Source organism: Nothobranchius furzeri, chromosome 3, assembly GCF_043380555.1.
Source record: "Nothobranchius furzeri strain GRZ-AD chromosome 3, NfurGRZ-RIMD1, whole genome shotgun sequence".
Lineage (NCBI taxonomy): Eukaryota > Metazoa > Chordata > Actinopteri > Cyprinodontiformes > Nothobranchiidae > Nothobranchius > Nothobranchius furzeri.
This window is the reverse complement of record NC_091743.1, coordinates 66,144,993-66,163,573: the sequence shown is the minus strand read 5'-3', so window position 1 is coordinate 66,163,573 and position 18,581 is coordinate 66,144,993. Positions and strand designations below refer to the sequence as shown.

Sequence of the window (18,581 nt, the reverse complement as noted above, 5' to 3'; positions counted from 1 at the left end):
TGACTCATGTGTTCATGTGTCATCCTTTTTATTTGTACACTGCAAAAACTGATTCCTAAGAAAGTAGAAAAGTCTCATTTTTAGATCTTGGTCTTAGTCTAAAAAAATTAACAATCTCTAGAAAAATTGCATTTCTTAAAATAAAGTAAATTTTCTTAAATTTGGTTTATTTGCAAGTTTTAATTATTAAGGCAAGCCACTTTTGCTTATCCCGTTGACAGATAATTTTTTTACTCAGAACAAAAATGTTTTTTTATCATATTTAAATATATAATACACGACACACTTTTGCTTTACGCTGCTCCGTCCCTCTGGAATGCTCTTCCTCTCTCAGTGAGACTGGCACCATCCACCCCCGTTTCAAGTCACTGCTTAAGGCCCACTTACCCTTGACTTTTATTAATTATTTCTATTATTTATTCTTTTATTGACTGTGATTTTACTGCTTTGTTGTGTACTTTTATTATTGATTGTGTTTTTGTTTTTATGTTGTGTTTTACTTTTATCTGTACAGCACTTTGGTTGGCTGCCGTGCAGTTTTAAATGTGCTTTATAAATAAAGTTGGTATGGTATGGTAAAAATATTACCTTATTTTAAGTGATGCTATTTTTCTCAAGATTGTTTTGCTCTTGTTAGACTAAAAATAAGATAAAATGTCTAAAAATGAAACTTTTAAAAACTTTCTTAGAAATCAGTTTTTGCAGTGTACGTTCTTAAAAAAAGAAGAAAATAGCATTAAATCTTCAAAACTATACATACACCTAGGTCAATAAATGTTTGATTTTGTGGAATTTCCCATAAATATTAGATGAATATGACAAGACCTCTCATTTTTCTTTTAGGAGAAGAGCCACATGAAGTCCCACCATCCAAGACCTAGTGTGTCTTGTCCTGCTTCTCCAAGATCTCCTGGTGCAGCTCAGCATGTGCAGCCTGAACCTCATTCTCAATCTTTTAATGCGATCCAAGCGTCTCTAGAGCAGCTTTTGCCCAACACCAGCATGCAGATCCCACTCGGTGGGAGAGCTAAACCAGCGTCGATGGGCCCCACGCGCTGCCTCTCACCAAACAGAGAGGACCTCATGGCAATGAAAGGGAGTCACGATCTGAGAGGGAGTAGGAGTGTTTCCGTTTGTAGGACGTGTCTACAAGAAGTCCAGTTGGGTGACTCCAAACAACACAAGGTAAGGCTCCCAGTTCTAGCAAGCGCCTTCCAGTCAGCGAAGCTCTGCAGGGTTCTTTTGATGACTTAAAGCAGCACATATAAATAACTATTATTTCTCATCTCCCTATAATTAACTGAATAGCTGTCTATGGGCCACAGTAGCTAATTACCCCCACAGTGAGATGCCTATGTTTGATGTTACACTATGAAGCTGAAACAGACAGTACCGTTTCAGATCCGGTTGTGTCAACACTAACAAGAAATAAATCCTCATTAAAACACCATGCAAGCCTATGTCTACAGACTTGACCAATGAGATATCTTCTAAATTTACAATTCAAAGCCATATTTTTAATTATTTCCCTTTAATGATCTTTTTGTTGTTTGTTTTCAGATCCCACATCACTATTATGAGTTGATGTTTTCTTTTAAATAACCATCTAAGATAGATAAAAAGGAGAGTCGAATTAAGCTAAGAAGCAGGAGGAGGATTACATTGTGCTGCCGCTGAAGGGTTAACCTTCTTTAAGCACACTGTTAAGTCTTCACGCTTTGTAAATATATTTAACAGTCACATCCTGACTGAGCCACTCTCAATAGTCCCTGCAGGCAACTGTTTTCTCTGAAATAGGCTCCAATAAATCCACCAGACGGTGTTTGTCCGCATCAAACATCAGACAAACGAAGAGGCAGGAGGAAACAGGAGACATCTGAGCAGGCTCCATTAGAGATCCAGATGTTGGTTAGGCGTTGGTGGGTACCTCTGTGGGGTAAAGACAACAGCTATTGTTTATATATTTTCCTAGAATCTGATGAATTCCATTAACTAAGAAAAAAACACACACATCTCTAGACAGTAAGTAAAGTTTAATTATGTAGCACGTATCACAGGAAGAAAATTCACAAACTGCTTCGCGAGGATCAACAAAACAAATCATAAAGTCATGAAATCATCCTAAAAAAAAGCCAAATATCGTAGAACAAATAAAAGAAAATTACTAAATCTCATTATACAGATGAAGAAAACATAAAAGGTGTGCGTAAAAGCAGATTTTAACAAAAGCCATAAAAAGATCATAAATCTAAACCACAAAAGAAAATCTTAAAACAAATGAAAGATCATTAAAATCAGTTCTTGAAATTTGTTTTGGAAACTAGAGTGTTGTATTAAAGGTGTGGTTTGTTTAATCAATACAGTTGCAGTGGTCTATAGTAGGAATGAATGCCTTGCAAGTCGTACTCTGGCTACAAAAAGCTTAGGTTGTCCTTTTCAGGATCTAGAAGATTGCCAGATTGGAGGAGACCTTCAGATGGTAGAATTTGCAGTCTTACTTCCTGATATTTGGACATCTCACCTCTGATTGGCTAACAGAACTGTGACTCTACCACTGACTCTGTTCTGCTGCACTGATGTTTTATCTCCACAAATAACACATACCTGAAGGAGTTCTGCTGTGTGGTGGAGTTGCTAATGCCAATGGCTAGCTTCTACTTGGCTGAGATGATCTCTGCTGTTTCCTGGACAATAAAACAACAACAACCTTCCCTGTTGTGACTCAAGTCCCATCAGTCATCGTCACAAACTGGTGAAATTATACCTCCACATGTGACCCATCCCCGTAGGAGGTGGTGAGCTGCAGCAGTGGCTGCGCTCGGGAACTGTTTGGTGGTTTAACCTCTCAATAAAACACCTTAAAGTTGAGTGCCAAGCAGGGAGGAATTGGGTCCCATTTTTTTTGTTGGGTATGGGTGAGTTCATGAACGTTCAGTGACTGTGATGTAGATCTGTCAGGCTTTTCAAATTCTAGAGTTTCACCATCTATTTTCTATCAGAAGCTAATGCAGCAGATATGTGTAGGAGACTATTTTCATGTTTAGCCTGCTTTAAAAACTCAGAGTGACCCATAATAATCAGAAATTAAAGCTGCAAGCAGCGTCGTTCGGCCCTCGCAGCTCCGCGCCGCATCAGCCCGGCCGGCAGTCTGGTGCACCCGGGCACGTCTGCTGAACATAAACGTCGACCATCCCGACACCAGAAACCGCAAATGTTCTCCTCGTCTGCACCTCACCCTGACTCAGCATCTTCTCTGAGCCCACCATTAAATTTCACATCTTACCACTAGGGTATACACTGGTGGTGTGATGACACAGACCAAGTTTAATGCTATTCTGACCACATTTTTTGAAGTCATTAAAGGTTAAAGTTATCTAGGGGGCGCTGTGACCAACTACAGAAAAATCCCATTGAGGTCAGCTTTGGTTGACAAAGATGGTTTTCTGTTATTTTGGCATCAACCAGACTTTGTGTGTGTTATCTAGAGCCAGAGAGTCGAAAGGGGGTGGAGCTACAGGGGTTTGAACCAACAACTACATCAATGTGTTTGATGCAGTCATATGATGACACAAGCCAAGTATAATGCCATTCTGACCTTGTATTAGGAAGTAATTAACTCTTAATCTTATCTAGGGGGCGCTGTGACCAATTACATAAAAATCCCATTGACGTCCTCTTAGGGAGTCATAGATGGTTTTGTGGTAGTTTGGCATCAATCAGACGTTGCGTGTGCTTTCTCGAGCCAAAGAGCTGAAAGGGGACGGAGCCAAAGGGCTTTGAACCAACAACCGCATCAATGTGTTTGGTGCAGTCACATGATGACACAAGCCAAGTATAATGCCATTCTGACCTTGTCTTTAGAAGTTGATGAAGTTTGAACCCATGTAAGGGGCGCTGTGACCATTTACAACTAAATCCCATAGGGGTCATCTTTGGTCATCAAAGATGGTTTTCTGTTAATTTGGCATCAATCAAATGTTGCATGGGTCATCTAGACCCAAAAGGCTGTAAGTGGGCGGAGTTAAAGTGATTTGAACGAGTGAGCACATACATGTGTTAATTGCAGTTGTGTGATGACTCCCACCATGTCTGATATAGTTTGGAGCTTTTTTGCAGAAATTACAAAGGTTTTATTGTATCTAGGGGGCGCTGTCCCAAATTTAGGAAATGTTCCATGAAGCAGTTTGTAGGTTGACAACAATAATTTGTGTGCAGTTTGTTGTGAATTGCATCCTGCATGTGTTATTCAGGTCCTAATATCTGTCAGGGGGTGGAGGTAAAGCGATATCAACCAATGACCACAGGATTGCATTGGGTGCCTTTGTGTGATGACATATAGCAAGTTTGGTACCGTTGTGACCTCGTCTGTACGAGTTATTACAGTTTTAAAGGTATGTAGGGGGCACTGTGGTGATATTATACAAAATTTGCCAACCGTTTGTGCTTCATTGGCTAAAGGGTATGATTGTTGATTGCCATGTTAAGTCTCATGCAGATCGGAGGCTGTTTGCGGAAGTTACAGTCAAACGTAAGGTCATAGCGTCACGCCAGAATTTGCCATGGCATCAAAGCCCCTCCCTTTCTGGAAAGCCTCTCAGAACTGAATTGTCATTACAGCATCATGAAGACAGTGCATGACCTCAGTGTCATGTTGACTAAATTAAAGGGGATAAATATGGGCATTTCACCATAAAACAATCTACCTCCTGTTGTCAGGGGGCAGGGCTGAGGTGATGTCAGCTGTCCACATTGTCATTGTCTTGAGATGTGGTCAGTGATCACACAGACAAAGTTTGATATGGATCTGATTATGTGCCTGAGAGTTATTACGTCAAGTAATGTTATGGTGAAGAGTCATAGTTTGAGGCTTGGTCACGCCCACACCTTTCAACGTTAGAAAAATCCAATGATTTAATTTTTTACCATATGTCTTAAGAGTATATAGCAGAAGTTTGAAGGCAATTGGTGAAAAGGGCGATTGGGCATCACTCTCCAAATTACGTGTGCGAAAATCACTAAATCGAGTACTTGGACCAAAATGGCCGACCTCCTGTGCGACTTTGCGCTTGGCTCCAAGATACTTTTTGTAGGTCCTGAGACACTACATTAGTGTACCAAATTTCGTAATCCTCAGTCAAAGCATGGCTTGGATCTGACAATTTTAATGGTCCTAGGGGGTGCTATTTAAGAAAATAGGCCACGCCCACCAGATTTTCACGTCAGATTGTTTGGGGGGCTGGACTAGGATCACTCACCAGAAGTTTTGTGGCAATATTTTTAGATTTGACAAAATGGGAGGCAAACGTATGGCCACGGCGGTACGTCTGGCTTTGCTGTGCCGCGACAGCCCCACCTTCTTTTGAAAACTCCCATAAAGTGACGCCAAAAAACACCCACTTGTCTTGAGTTACCAGCTACAAATTTGTGATGATTAAGTGAAATGGGGCGATTTGGGACCTGTCACAGTAAAACTTGACCTTTTTGGTCCTGAGGGGGTGGGGCTTGTGTGATGTCATCATCCGACCATTCAATTTAGTTTGTGGCTGGATGTCAAATGACCACAGAAATGTTTGTAACTCTATTCTATTTGAGTATGAAGTTATAGCCATTTATATTTTTTTGGCGAGTAGTCGAAATTCGAGGCCTGGCCACGCCCCCTCAGCATATACGAAAAGTCCGTTTTAGTTTTTTCTATGTGATTGCCCATCCATTCTGAGCAATTTCCCACAACTTTCGAGACGATCGTGCGAAAAATGATTGAGTAAATCAATCAGAAGCGGACCCTAGAAACGTCCAAAATGGGGTCAAAGTCACCACTTCAAACCAAAATGGCCGACTTCCTGTTTGATGTTGAACATGGTTGCAAGAGGCTTTTCTGCACGGACTGTTGTGTACTACAAGTGCACAAAATGTCATAACTGTACGGTAAACTAAGCTTTATGAAGGGGGCATTATTCACATTCTAGGGGGCGCAGTGGAGCTAGTTTTATTGCGATTTTTTGGGACCTTTAAAATACAAAATTTTACACCACACCTGACATGTGTGCAAAAATTCCTGAGTTTTGGGGTATGCTAAGGCCTCCAAAAAGCCAATTTACTTGGCGGAAGAAAAATAAACAGAGCAGATACAATAGGCCTTCGCAGCGCTTTCGCTGCTTGGGCATAATTATCATTGAGAAATGGTTTTCAGTGAACTCAACCTTTATGCCGTTAAGTGTTGCTGCCTGCCTTTCTGTGCAATAACGTGATCACAACAGGTTTGCACAGCCAAAGAGGTTGGTACAAATGTTTCCAGGATCAAACTTACTCTGTAGAAAATTGAGGTAAGTCCCTTGGTTCCGCAGAACAGATCCAGGATCAGAGAAGAGTCAGCTGTAGTGATCACAAGGCCTGAAGCAAGTTCTGTCACATAGCTGTTGCTTTCTGCATTTGTAAAAACTCGCTGCTGAGTGATATCGCAGCATCGTTCATCAGCGCAGCTCCTCGCCACTGATTTGTGCCAACTCCAGCAGTCTGCATGCAGTGACGACTTTGAGTGAAATGTTGTCAGAGAAATATGACAAGGAGTTTGTTTCCCCTCCCACAGCTCCAGTGTATTGACTAACCATTGATTTACCACCAGGGCAACATCAGGCTTCCTTACACTTTGTCTGACAAAATCAAGTTAGCATAGTCTTCTAAATCAATAGATCCAATGTTAAAAGGGGGTCAGAACAGTAGTGCATGTCCAGCACCTCCTTAATGTTTGTGTGGTATCTCTGAGCTTCAGCCATTTACCGTGTTGCTGGCTGAAAACTTAAAGTGTGCGTTTTTGTTATGTTTTGGACAGCTTCCAGATGAATGCTGATTGTTTTTTATGGGTAATAAATTTGAAGGAAGAAGAAGATGAGAAGCTGAAGGCCGTTGATTCAAGTCATTACATCTCACGACCGCGTGGCAGTATGCAGGAAGAGGATGACGAGGAGCAGCGAATGCTGGAAAGCCTGAAACGAGAGCAAGAGGAAGATGAATGTGGAGCTCCGAGCCTCAGCACGTCTCAAATCCACCGCTGCGACGTCAGCATCAGCCTGAGCTGTGACGACGCCTCAACCTGGACCCACATCTCCGTGGTCTGTACTGTCATGCTCTGATACTTCTCATCAGTTATTGTTAGATTCTCACTAACAAGCGCCAGATGTGGTGCGTCCTGTTCTAATCATTAGCACGTTGTCCTTCTCTCTGTCTTTCCTCTGAAATATTTTCATTGACCCTGGTTGGCCCTCATTCTTGCTAATTTCCATTTCAAGCCCTAGCTTATGCCACCCTGAAGTGCTAATGCTCTGTCTTCTGTAGACAGTTTTCTGCATTACAAAAGACTGTAAAGAGCGTACCGCATTTATTGGCTTATTTTTTATTTTTTTAGCTTTTAGCTTTTAAGAGTACACTGGCTTAATATCTGTAGCACCCTCGGTGACTGAAAATTATTTAGGTCATTTGAAATGATCCTGCTAGAAGTCTTTATAGAATTCAAAGATGGTGCAGTTTGCTCTTGGCTATTGAAGGTCATTATATTATGGTGCATTAGCATATGCACAATTCACTTACAAAGACAGAACACTGCTGGGTTCACAGCAGAATCCCCCAGTGAATACATTTATCACAAATGCTTCAGCTGGAGGGCTGTTACCAGCTCTGTGCATGCAGGTATTCTTTAAAGTGCTGAGATTCCAGTTGCTCATAAATATTGGTGTTACCACAGGGATTGTCTTCTTGTGGTTCCTTTTGAGGACACAGTTTTGGTCACCCCCCTTGGAAAAAAAAATTGAAGAAGTAAGAAAATTGTTTCTGGAACCTTTAGTAGCTAAATATTTCAATAATAGATTTATAAAAGTGATCTTAAGTCAGTTGCAGTGCTTAAAACTAAAAATGCACAGTATGGCAACAGCACCACCAACAGTATGTAATGAAAACAATTCAAATATAAACACAAGGTGTGTAACATTTTAACAAGACAAGCTACGAATCTGAAAGTGATTCAAGAAATTGATGATCAAATAAGAATGGTGTGAAATATTTATTTTTAGAGTTTTAAAAAAAGATAATTATAGAACCTAAATGACACAGGAGTCCCTGTCAGAGGCTGGGACTGGTTGAAAATGACAGGTCATTTCTTGTCCCTGGATGGTGCGATTTCAGTCGTCCCCACCACTGTCATTCGTGCTATTCTTGCCATTTTTCCTGCTTCAGCAGCTGCTGTAACAGCCCCGACACAATTTCACCCCCAGGTGATTGTGTGCTGGGCTTGCATAACTTGGCTGAACGCAGAACACAGTCTACTTGTAGATGGAGCGGTTGTGTGAAATTAGATTTCACGTTTGCATGTGGTCCCTGGCTTTATGAGCGTTCTCTGTGTAGGCACAGAAAATACCTATGACTGAAATGAGAGCTGTCGTGTCACAATTCTGAGTTTTTCTAAACAATTAGACCAACAGATGGAAGTCAGAGTCAGACAGAAAAATAGTACATACAATCAGTTCCCTTTGTATTAGGTCTAAAACTGTAATGTTTTCTTTCTTGACACGGTGCCCAGCTCAGTTCTGGACAATTGCAATTATTTCAGTTGTGAGGTTTTTGGGGTTTTCTGGCAGAAAAGTGTTGGTAGAGATCTGTATTTCACCACCTCATCAACAAAAGCTATTCCACTCATGTCATTGTTGGCAAAAAAAAATCTCAACATGTACAATGATAAAAGCACCGCACTCACCAGCAAGTGTCCGGATGATCTTCGTTCACAAAAGAGCTCTTCAGTGTTCCTTCTCAAAACGTCTCCCTGACAAACCAACAACAAAAACTAGATGACATGATAGATGACGTGGGTTGCATTTTGCACATTCATGCCAGCATATTTTCTAGAAAGTTTTGAAATGTTCTTATGAAAGAGGAAAGTTAAGCGAAGCGTCGTACTTTTTTCTCCACAGCCCCAAACCTTCATCTCATCATCAGGAACAGCTGATAAAAAATTGTTTGACGTTTCGAAAGATCTAACCTATCCACACACTTTATCATTTGGGGCTTGCAGCGTCCTGGAGTTGTTCCCAGCCTAATTTGGGACAGAGGTTGCCAGTCCATCTCAGGGCCAGCACAACCAATAGACAAGCACTCTGAGCCAATTTCGAATCACTAATTAACCGAACATGCTTGTTTTTGGATTGCTTATCTTTTACCGTGGCCCCATGAGAAAGCCCGTGAATGTGCAGGCTGAGAAGGCTGTCTTGCTGTGAGTCGACATTACCAGCCACTTCATCACCAGCTGTACAAAACAGCCCAAATTAAATCTCTAAAGGCTTTTTTCTAAATTTTACTAAATATGTTGCACCCTGGAATTGATAGTGAGCGTATACTGTCTCTATCTTGTTGTAACTCAGCTTTATCAACACGAGTAAACACGTCGTAGATAGTCGGAGAAGTAAAGTGCATCAGCTTTATGCTTAAATCGGAACATCTCGTTTATTTCCTTTCACAGCTAAGCTAGATTTATTTCTATGTGTTTATTCACTTACCGGTAAGTCCAGCTTCACTTCAAAGCCAGTCAATTTCCTGGGCCAGATGTACAGTAGATGAGGAAATGAGTGCACAGAAGAAGTAAGAAGAGACACTTGAGAGCTGAATCACCGTCCATCTTCTGTGAAAAGCCTTGATAAAAAAGACAGAGGGTGATTATGCGGCACTATTTAGTTGGACATGTTTACCAGTTGGCTTCTGCTGCATGATGATAAAAGTAAGAATTTCAAATGATTTTTAAATACTTATTAGTGTAAAAGAAACTATGAAAAGGTTTAAGGCTATGCCAATTAAAGGCAAATAAGCTTTTAAGATTTTCCGATAGCTGTTGGGTGAAAACTGAAAGTGAAAACGAAGGAGAATAAACAACAACAAACAACATCCAGATCTTTGCATCCAAACGAACGAAATGATACAAGGAGTCGAGATGTCAACTCTAAAAACCGATCCTCACGTATGCGTTTTTCTGAGAAGCTATACAGTGAGTTGTGAGTCTGCCAAGCCATCAGTGTTTGCCAAGAAACAAGCAGCTGCAGTTGCTATATCGAACTTCCAAACCACACTTTGCTGTCAGGCCAGGAATGGGTGTTTGTTCAAAATAAATGATGCACTTCTTTTAGCAGCAGATGCACTTCTGATTCTTTTAAGCACAAGTGCTTTCTTTGAAATTCTAGTTCATGCAAGTTTCAATGACCACATCTGGTACTGGGTTTTATAAGTTTCAGTGGGAAGGCAGAGAGGCTTTTCAAATGCCCGACTTTCTGTATTTTCTGTAGTACTCTGGAGGTAACTCATCATCATCAGTCCGTATTACCTACAGAACTCAGGGGACAATTTTAGTTTCTGTCTGTGGAATTACATAAAGGAGGCAGTGGGTCACACAAGTAGCTGAAATTAAATCAAGCAAAGCCCCAGTATGTCTGCTTCTTCATCAAAGTCACGTAATACAATAGTTCCTAACAGTTACAGCACAGAAAACAGACTCCTGAGGCCATAATGTGGTCTTTAGCTTTCTATCTATCTATCTATCTATCTATCTATCTATCTATCTATCTATCTATCTATCTATCTATCTATCTATCTATCTATCTATCTATCTATCTATCTATCTTTCTATCTATCTATCTTTCTATCTATCTATCTATCTATCTATCTATCTATCTATCTATCTATCTATCTATCTATCTATCTATCTATCTATCTATCTATCTATCTATCTATCTATCTATCTATCTATCTATCTATCTATCTATCTATCTATCTATCTATCTATCTATCTATCTATCTATCTATCTATCTATCTATCTATCTATCTATCTATCTATCTATCTATCTATCTATCTATCTATCTTTCTATCTATATCTATCTATCTATCTATCTATCTATCTATCTATCTATCTATCTATCTATCTATCTATCTATCTATCTATCTATCTATCTATCTATCTATCTATCTATCTATCTATCTATCTATCTATCTATCTCACCTCTGCAGTGGTTCTGGTTCTAAATGATGAAGCAGATTATTATTTTATTTTTATTTGAAGAGCTCCTTCCTCCTACTTTGTTGACCTTTCATAACTCCCCATTTTCCTGTCTCTGCATCTTGATACCTGCTCCTGTTTTGTATTGATTTTCCTTTCCTTTTTTAGAGGTTTGCCAAAATTAATAATAACAAGTTAAATTTTTATTGCCTGTCTTGTTAGCATGTTCCAACTATCACATTTAGTATAATTTTCTTAGCTCTGACCTGACCGTGGGGCGTGGCGTATAAGTAAGTTGTGCTTTTGTAAAAGGGAAGAACAAGTTTTGTGCACATCGCTTTGATTTTCCTTCCCGCTGTCCTTCGCTAGGTACTGTGAGTGTGACTCTGTGTTATATTAGGCTGCCGAGCTGATGTTCTGGACAGTCTCTTCACTCGACACTCCCTGTTGTTGCATATAATGTAAACCTGAGGGACATGTTCCAGAAAGACAGAAATGACTTTATTGATGATAAGTGGCATACTGGCATGGTTTAATTTTCTGGCAAGACTACATTCACTTTGGTCTTGGATCTTGGATACATTAAAATAAGATTTAATAAAAAGTTGTTCATAAAGATGCTATCCGTGTTACAAAGAAGAATAACATCAAGGTACTTTTTACTGGTTGAACTCTAAGCTGCCTTCTCTGTTTTGTCCTCGCTGCAGGACAGAATGAGCCAATGCCAGAGGGCAGCTATTTGAAGCCTCTATGTAAAACATGGGTGAGTTCCTGTCAGCCAAAGTTTGATTTTCACAGTGTTGCTGATCATGCAGAAAGGTCAGGGACCAGAGAGGCCTGCTATATAACTTTAAAGCAAGCGTTCACGGAGCTCTGAAGTTCCTAGTTTTAGACTATGTTATTTGAGCAACAGTGCAAGACTGTGTGAGCTTAAATAATAAATACTAGGGAAGTTACAGCTGAATTTTTGCTAAGCAGATATACAAATTGAATTGATTGAGTCGGTGTGTTTCATACACAGAGATGTGCAGCTTCTTTATTTATTTAATCAGTTTTTTACGTTTGCAAATTAGACAGTTTTGGTTTGAGAAGATGTTCCTTTAAGTACTTAATTTAGCCAACCAAGTTCTCACTCAGTGAAATGGGCCGTAGAGAGACTGCAGAAACATTGTGAATGGTCAGAATGGCTTAGTGAAAATAAATAAACAGCAACAAACATTCACCAGTGAGTAAAGTGACATTCAAACACCATGACATCATTTGAGAGCTGCTGTAGTGCCCAAGAATCTTTTTAGCAGTAAAGACAACCCTACCATTACTTAGTGTAGTCTAAAAAAACTCCTCACAAAATCTTGCTTGGTGAAAAACATTCTTGAGTAGAATAACAGATCCAATTCTACATTCACTCTTCACTTTTTGTTCCTCAAAAAAGAAAAAGCCTAGAATATCCACCATCTTTCATTCCAAAGCTTTAAACTAAAGCTGTCATTTGTTGAGAAATGGAGGCATTAATCCTCTGGAGGCAGGCGTTGCAGATTAGCAACAGTTAAAACCTACCTACCTGGTTACTCCACATACGTATTTCATGAGCATTTTTTAACTCAGAAGTACCCCTGAAGGACTTAGTTGTTCGTCCTTTTATCAAAACTTATTTTGAGCCTGAGAGGGTTAAAGCTGTTTTGGTCAAATCGTAAAACAAACAGGACCAATCTTATAGAATATTCAAGATCTTGTTAGATCTGTTAGCTCTGTTTGTTGTGAATCACTCACAACTGCTAACATACCAAACCTCAGCTCAAAATTCAGAAAATTGATCAAGTTATAGCCATTTTTGTGTTTGCTAAGGTCAGTTAGTTGTTGTGGACCCAATAATTACTTTCTTATAGTTTGATTAAAACCATTCCAGTGATTGAAGAGATATTTTGCTGAGGCCTAGCTTGCATGGCAAGCTAATTATGGCAAGTTTTTAGCTGATTCTCTTGTTCCAACAATCTTAAAGACAATGTGGAGGATTTTCTTCTTCTGGGTGGATCATCTGAACCACTGGTCCGCATAACTGTCAATCATCCTGGTGAACCATTCACGCAAGGTCTTTGACGTTCATGCTTATTGCTGGGTAGTTTTCACTTCCTGGGCATGGACATTTTGTTTATGTGTCGAGCCATAGCCTTCATTACTCGCTGTTCTCACCAGTTTCTCTTGGAAATGTCTCAGAGTCACAAGAAAATATGTGTCTCTGATGTAACTGATGAGAAGAAGTAAGAAATAAGTAAGAAAAAAGACCAGTTTTTTAGGAGACTCTTTTTAACGATGGCTTGCGCTGAAAGCAAAGGTTAGGCTCCTCTCAGACGCCTCTGTAGCTGGTTTTCTGCTCGACAGGTAAGCTAAAGTTCGGCATGCTATTTGGAGAAAATCATTTCAGATTATTACAAACCAGCCGAGGCGTAGAAATGTTCAGATGGCGTCCCAGAAGCGGCACGTCACGCCGCAAAAAATGGGGTCGGGTTCTATTTTTTTTGCGAGCCGCTTCTAGGATGCCTCAATTTCCATAGTTAATCCAAGGCCAGATAAGAAATCACACACAGTTTTGGTGTAAAATCCCTGGTAATTTTCTAAATAATGTATTGCATTAATGCTATTTCATATGTGAAGCTTACGTGTGACCCAACATCTTATTTACTCCCAGTATCATTCCAGAAGTGCAGCGATGATGCTTCCAGTGTGCATCCAGGGTAATGCTGGAGAAATATAAGTGTAACAAGTGCTCCCTATGTAAAATACCCATGAGTGCTAACACCAGATATGACAATGTATTTATCTACTTATCAGTTTACTGTGTATGACTCGTCTTTGCTTGCATCTAGCATCTTCTGGTGCTGATCCGTAGCTGTTGACAGCCATGAAGCTCACGGAACGGCAGTGAGAGAGTGACATTTTGTTTAGAAAAATGGACTGCAGTAACCAGATTTGACCACAGGATGTCATTCTTACTTAATCCTTATATGTTACACCTTTAGGTCTATTAGAAGGGCAGAGAAACATTTACACATTCCCTCTGGGATTAATAAAGTATCTTTGAATTGATTTGAATTTGAATAACAAATGAACCTGTGACTGACCAGAACCTGAATGACTGGTACAAAAAGGCATCGCGATTCAGGACCATCCATCTATGAAACACCCATGAAGTGCAGGATACATGAATGTGCAAGGTCCAGCCACAATCACCCCTTTCTGTTGCATGTACTTGAATTAAAGCCACGCAGGCACAGGGACAACATGCAAACTCCATGGATAAAAACCTGCACAAACCCAGATTAAAACGCAAGATCTCTTTTTTCCGTGAGGCGACCATCCTTACCACCCCCCACTCTATCATAAAGCCACCTTTTCCACTCCCAGCTTGCTGAAATTGCCTCTGAATTGACAAAATTCACCCTGTGCGCATGACTGCCTAAATGCCTTGTGACAATTATCTGTCAAAAATTGGTACTTTATGTTTGGAGGCATCAGCATTTGACAAGCAATGACCTTCATTACTCATTCTTAGCATAAAAAATAATTCCAGTCTTGACACGCAGTGAGTGCACTTCTTTTTCTCTTTGTGTCTCAATCACATTCTTAGCAGTTTTTTTTTCAACACTTCAAATATGAATAAATAATTATTATAGTGTCTTGGAATGTGCTGATGTCGACTATTGGTGACATTCTAAAACTTCTGTTTTTTCTCCATCTAGCCTGAGAATCAGGGGCATCACTATCAGAAGGAAATGAACACTTTGCTGCAATCAAACCCGAGGTAAAAAAAATATTCTGATGTATTCAGAATTAGTGAGTTTACACAATTCTAGACTACACTCCAAGCCGAAGGCTGAGTTGACTTTTTGTTCTGTTTTGTAAAAGTGTGACTGTAAAGGCACTAGATCTCTTTAAGCTGAAATGCTGCCTTACCTCTGTATTAATAGCCTCGGCGAGGGGAAGATAATAGTTGGGAAAATTGCAATCACTGCTGATGTTTATCGTGTTTTACCTCAACCAAAAAAAAAAGGCTGCATGTGTTTGAATTCATGCCCAAAAATATACAGAAATCTGAAAAAACAAACCTTTAAAGATCATAATTAGATGGTTACAGGGACTGCAGTATTTATGCTAAATGTCAGCTGTCAGATGGAAGCGTAGACTGGGGTTTATCTAACTCTCAGATGAGCACAGGTGCTCTTTTCTTCTCTCTAAACTGCTGTTGTCGTTTTTACATTGACTCTGATTGTTAATCTTTATCTCTAAAAACAAATTATCTGCAAACCATATTGTAGAAATCAGATTTTAGGTTCTTTAAAATTAAACTAGAAACATTTTTTGTTTTATTTCTTCTGCTTGTTTTTACTGCGTAGCAGATGTAAGCCTTGTCTTCTTACTCCACGTTGAAGTAAACTAAATGTCTGACCTCAAAAGGAATAAATGAAACTGTTACACGCACAGTTTCCACCAAATATATCAGAGTTACGGCTGATATCAACTTCAAGCTAGTAGAGTTAACGAGAACAGACCTCACAGCCTCAAAAATCCACTAAAATGAACTAGATATTCATGACAAGGTGTGGTTTTAAAATCCAAGGTTTTTCTAGCAGTCATAGTATTTGTGTTTGAGATTTGTAGAATAAAAAAAAGAGTAAATAAAACGACACGCTGCGTGACCTTCATGAAAGTCTGTTCTATTGTTGTTTGTGCTTAGGATGACTCAGAGGTCCTAACAGATTTTGAAAGAATGATTCAAAAGCTGCTATAATACCTTAATCACTCCCATTAATAGAAATGTTTATAACGGAGAATAATAAATAGAAACATTATCCCATAAGTGCTGCAAAATGTCACGCTGTAGAGCCTGGCCGACTGGCCCCTATCTGGGCTGCAGCGTTGTGTACTGTTTACCCGTGTCATCGCCTGCTGTGGCAGCGTATGAATGGATTCTGCTGTCCTTGGAGGCTTCTGGAGACATTATATCACCCCGCAGCCTGCTAATGCACAGCCGCGTCTCTGTGCTTGTCCATGTCTTTACGAGACGTATACACATCCATGTGGCGTGTTACAAAGGAAGACAAAGAGATTGCATCACAGATCCGCCACTCTAATTATGCACCCCCACCCCACTCCTTTCGAACACTTGTGATTTATTGATGAAAAGCAAGGTACCCCTTTGAGAACGTGTTGACTATCATGCGTTTAAACATTGTGTTATCGGTTAAAACTGGTGTGGAAAACCCAGAGCAACAGTCTGGAGGATGCACCTCTCCCTTCTGCTAAGGAGGACTGACATGGCTGTGTGGTTGCCCTGGCAGCGAAGTGCTGCCAGTTGATTGAATGTCCGCCGAAATGAATATTACTATTGACTACCAGCTCAAACAAGCAGCTCTACAGCATCCACAGATGTAATTCTGAAATTAGACTTAGAGGCATGGCTTGATTTACATATTAAACAGCAGCTGCACAGGATTTGTTTTTTTTTTTTTTTGTTTTGTTTTGTTTTTTTGTTTGTTTTCCTTTTAGGCTTCGCATCCTCAGAAGCCCTTGCGGTGAACATCATCCCGGTGTGTTTTGGAGCATCCTGGCACCGCTGCAAAGCTTTCTCGCTCGTCGAGAGCTGCCGCTTCCTTGACAACTAAAAATGCTCCTGTTTCTGTGCCTGACGTTGCCATGGATTTTTAAACATTTTAACATGCGATGTACTTTCTATAGCAGCTGAGTTTAGAGTCTAGTGTTTGGACATGAGCTGAGTAATTGTGTCTGACTTTGGTGCGCACACAAAGGCTGTCAGAGAGACTGGCCGTATGGCAGAAAGAAGTCTTACACAACATGCTTTTGGGAGTTTTAGTGGACTTGTCGAGGTGTAGGACAAACAGTGTTGAAGGTAGGGTTTTGTTTCCTGAGCAGATTTGGAAAGAGTATTTTCGATGTAGCTTTAATAACTAATGTAGCTTTCAGTAGCCTTTCAAAGGCAGGGTACCTGCATGCGGTAAATGAAGCTGAATTACTCTCTTTATACCAGGGCTGTATTTGGATTGTAATAAATTAAAAAATCCAAGAATTTAATCACTCTTGCCAAGTCCCACTTAACATTTTGAAGTCCAATTTACACCTTGGTAGCAAGGGCCCTTGTCCTTGAAAATTGCTTCCATTAACTTTTGTACAATGTTCCTGCCTATCAAACAGTCAGAGGGGTTTTGGGAGAGGTAAATGCTTTTGTTGGCAAGAAAAATCAAAGCCTTGGTGGAGATAATGTGCTGTCTCTCATAAAGGGTCCAAAACCAAAGAAATGAAGGGAAAATAATCATTTTTAAACACTTGGAATCAGATGGGGGTTGTTTTTTTTTTATTTAACCATCAGGTTTGTAAGCTTAATATAATGATGGGCTTTGGTTGTTTATGTTTTTAACATGTTTATGTGTAGAGATGTCTAAATAAACTAGCATGAATGCTAATAATCACTGAAAATGTGAATTCTATGGAACTTTTTAAGGAGTTTTATGCACTAATCAGGCTCAGTCTATATCTGGAAGTCCCCCTCAACACTCATGCCTCAGTCATCGCTCTCTGTCCATGGTCACGCAGAACTCCAGGAGCTTCCGTGCTCACTTCGCTCAGTAGCTTCCTGACTGCGGTGGCAGTTTTTAATCCACGCTGGGCGATCACAGCTCGCACCGTTCCTATCCGGCTCCCAGATCCTTGCCGGGCGACTCAGGTCTCCTACGCCCACTTCATTCAGTAACACCTCAACAAGTGCATCAGCTCAATAGCTCACACCAAGCGCCCGGGGCTTCCGCGCCCACCTCACTTCTTAGCTTCCTAAACAACGTGGCTCATCTAGTCATGCCGGACGGTTATAACTATATGTCGCCGTGGCTCAGATCCACGCCGGATGACCCAGAGCTTCCATGCTAACCTCATCCACCTGCATCTAAAGAGTAAGGCCGTTCTTTTCCTTTCTGGAACGCTGCCACACCCTCATTTCCCTTCGAGGCTTGTGCATTTGCACCTCCACCACATAGAAAAACTCCTCTAAGCTTGTGGCATTTGTGGAGATAAAACGTAAACAATGCAAGTCAGTGGCACAGTCCCATTGTTGTTATCCAATCCAAGGCAAGATGTCCAAATATCAGGAAATAGGACCAGTAGTGTTGTGCTGCTCTCTACAGCAGACTTGTCCCTGCTGATCCAAGCGTTTCTGAGCTTTTTTTGCTCTGAGTACGACTTACAAGGCATTCATTCCTACCAAAGACCACTGCAAATGTACTGATTAAACAAATGAGCCGCACATTTAAGAATAGACACATTTTTTTCTAACCTCAGAGACCTCAGCTTCTATAGCGGGATCAGTATTTTCCTCAGAAATCGGCTGTATTTTCACCTAAACCTGACTTCAAAGTTCTGCAGTTGGAAAGGGCCAATTTTTCTCTTTTGCTTTTTGAACTGTTATATAATTCAAAGAATAATTTGTAAAAGACAATAATATGTGTTATAGCAACACCAGCCAATAGTTGATATTTTATTTCATGTATGAA

At 40.2% G+C, this 18,581-nt stretch overlaps 1 protein-coding gene across 2 annotated transcripts in view; it reads left to right on the top strand.

Annotated features, from left to right (window-relative positions):
- Positions 1 to 18,581, top strand: part of cfap20dc (CFAP20 domain containing) — a 40,428-nt gene that overhangs the window by 19,534 nt on the left and 2,313 nt on the right. For both annotated transcript variants that reach the window (XM_054730659.2, XM_070549397.1), the window contains 3 exons: positions 844 to 1,185; positions 6,876 to 7,109; positions 14,763 to 14,824. In XM_054730659.2, coding sequence (XP_054586634.2) covers positions 844 to 1,185; positions 6,876 to 7,109; positions 14,763 to 14,824 — 638 coding nt within the window. The remainder of the gene's footprint in view (positions 1 to 843; positions 1,186 to 6,875; positions 7,110 to 14,762; positions 14,825 to 18,581) is intronic.